The sequence below is a fragment of the Oratosquilla oratoria genome, unplaced genomic scaffold, assembly GCF_046742065.1.
Source record: "Oratosquilla oratoria isolate Oo_2021 unplaced genomic scaffold, ASM4674206v1 SCAFFOLD137, whole genome shotgun sequence".
Classification (NCBI taxonomy): Eukaryota; Metazoa; Arthropoda; class Malacostraca; order Stomatopoda; family Squillidae; genus Oratosquilla; species Oratosquilla oratoria.
In genome coordinates, this window is record NW_027467493.1 from 170,001 (window position 1) to 172,500 (window position 2,500).

The 2,500-nt window shown below is 48.4% G+C and overlaps 1 protein-coding gene across 1 annotated transcript in view; it reads left to right on the plus strand.

The window, feature by feature from the left end:
* Positions 1-2,500, plus strand: part of LOC143022677 (uncharacterized) — a 4,857-nt gene that overhangs the window by 1,054 nt on the left and 1,303 nt on the right. The window contains exon 1 of the mRNA XM_076181008.1: positions 1-2,500. This exon is cut by the window's left edge and continues 1,054 nt beyond it; it is cut by the window's right edge and continues 1,303 nt beyond it. Within this exon, the coding sequence (XP_076037123.1) occupies positions 1-2,500 (2,500 nt within the window).

Below are 2,500 nucleotides of genomic sequence, written 5' to 3' on the forward strand. Positions count from 1 at the left end.
TCGCCCCTCCACCTACGTCAGCCCCTCAGGCAGCAGCGCCGGGACCTCGGTCGCCGTCAGGATTTCCATCATATACCACAGGTAAGCCCGTTGCCCGTGAGACCGGGGGACCTATCTTTAATAGTGAGAGGAAACCTTTTTGTAAATATTGCCGTAGGCTCGGTCATGATGTTAATGACTGCTTCAGAGTAAAGAACAAAATTCCCTCTCACCCAGGGACCCCCTCTCTCTCGATCAATGTGGCCAAACAGACGGAAGTACAGATGGATCCTCTATCACCTACAAATAACCGACCTGTTGTGTCTCCCACCTCCTCCACCTTTGAATCATATTGTTCATCAGGTTCCGTAGCTCTAAACGAGTCAAGTGTACCCGTTCCCATTAAGATCTTGAGAGACACAGGCTCAGCCTTATCTCTGATTACCAAAGAAGCTGTCCCCTTCCTAGATGAGTGCTACACTGGTAATTGGGTTCTAGTGAACGGTTTGACCGGAGGATCGCGTATCCCACTGTGCCAGCTATACTTACAGTCCCATATTAAATCAGGCTATGTCACGTTAGGGGTAGTGGATAGGGTACCGGTAGAGGGCGTCTCCCTCTTAATAGGAAATGACCTCGCTGGAGGCGTGACGTTACCAAATGTCATGGTCTCGTCACGTCCTACCGCTGAGAATAACACCACACAATTAGAGAAAGACATCCCTGGGCTATTTCCTGCGTGTGCAGTCACACGTAGTATGAGCCAACAGGCAGACGTCCCAAGCAATGAATCTGTCGAGGGAGGTGGCATCGATGTGGTTTCCCCTTTGTCTAGTGAGAAATCGGAAGAAGACCCTATTCAAGTAGACCCCCCTGACCTCGGTCTAGGTGAACTCTTCAAAGATTCCTCACCGACAGATAAACCTAAGAATAATACAGATGAGAATAGTGTCACGACCCTGACTAGTTTTGGCTCCTCTCCTGTTACTAGGAGTAAGCTTGTTCAACTCCAGGCAGAGGACCCGGAACTAGCCAGTTTTCTTAATAGGGCAGTTAGTGAAGTGGAAGCCCAACAGGAGGCCAATTGCTATTACACTAGCTCTGGCGTGCTAATGCGGAAATATCGTCCCGCTACCTCCCCCGCCAGTCACCCTTGGTCAGTGCACCACCAGATAGTGATTCCGAAGCCCCTACGCCAAGATATCCTTAGCATTGCTCATGACGGCGTAGGAGGACATCTAGGAACCAGGAAAACTTATGCCAAAATTCTATCACATTTCTATTGGCCTAAGTTACGCAGAGACGTCGGTACATACTGCCGTACATGCCGTCCCTGTCAGTTAGTGGGAAAACCAAGCCCCAGTATCAAACCGTTCCCGTTACAACCCATACCAGTGATAAAAGAGCCTTTTAGTAGGATAACAATTGATTGCGTAGGTCCCTTACCAAAAACCCCCCGTGGTCATCAGTTCCTACTTACCATCATAGACAGTGCCACTCGCTATCCGGAGGCTATTCCCTTACGCCGCATCACGGCAAAGAATGTTGTAAGAGCCCTAGTTCATTTTTTTACCCAAGTAGGCCTTCCCACAGTGATACAATCCGATCAGGGATCCAACTTTACTTCCCGGTTGTTTAACCAGGTGATGGAAAGCCTAGGTGTCAAGCAATCTAGGTCCTCGGCTTATCACCCGCAATCCCAGGGTGTAGTTGAAAGGTTCCATCAAACCCTCAAAAGAATCCTAAGGACCTTTTGCTTGGAAACCGGAAGGGACTGGGACGAGGGAGTAGATCTCCTGCTGTTCGCTATCCGAGATAGTGTTCAGGAGTCGTTAGGTTATAGCCCTTTTCAGTTAGTTTATGGACACGAGGCACGGGGTCCCCTTAAAGTCTTGAAGGAGAGCTGGATAAGCAATGAGCCAGTGACCCCGTTGGCCTCCTATGTGACACAGTTTAAGGATAAACTTCAATTAGCTGTAAATCTTGCCCATTCAAACCTAGAAGGTGCTCAAATTAAAATGAAGCACCAGTTTGATAAGTCAAAAGGAGCAAGGGATAGGTATTTTAAAAGTGGAGATAATGTCTTAGCTTTCTTACCATTAAAAACTAACCCTCTTCAAGCTGTGTATAGTGGACCGTATCAAGTCTTAGAGCGCCAAGGTCAGGCCAACTATGTCCTCCACACTCCAGAGAGACGCAAGAAAAAGCGTCTAGTGCATATTAACTTGTTGAAACCCTACCACGATCGTGGTGAGGGTGTGGTAGGAGATAGTGCGGAGGCTGACCCTCCGTCACCTGCGTGCTTAGTAGTGCCGGAAGTTAGTGAAGAAAGTGATGAGAGTTTCTCTGAAGCTCTTAGTGTGTCATGTGTTAAGATGGAAAACTCGGTGATATTACGAGACCCCACTGTGAAGTTAGAACATCTCTCTGGTGCCCAAGCGAAGGACATAGAATCCCTGCTACGAACGTACGTGTGCATATTCGGTGATCACCCTCGCCCCTGCTCAGCACTGGAACACGA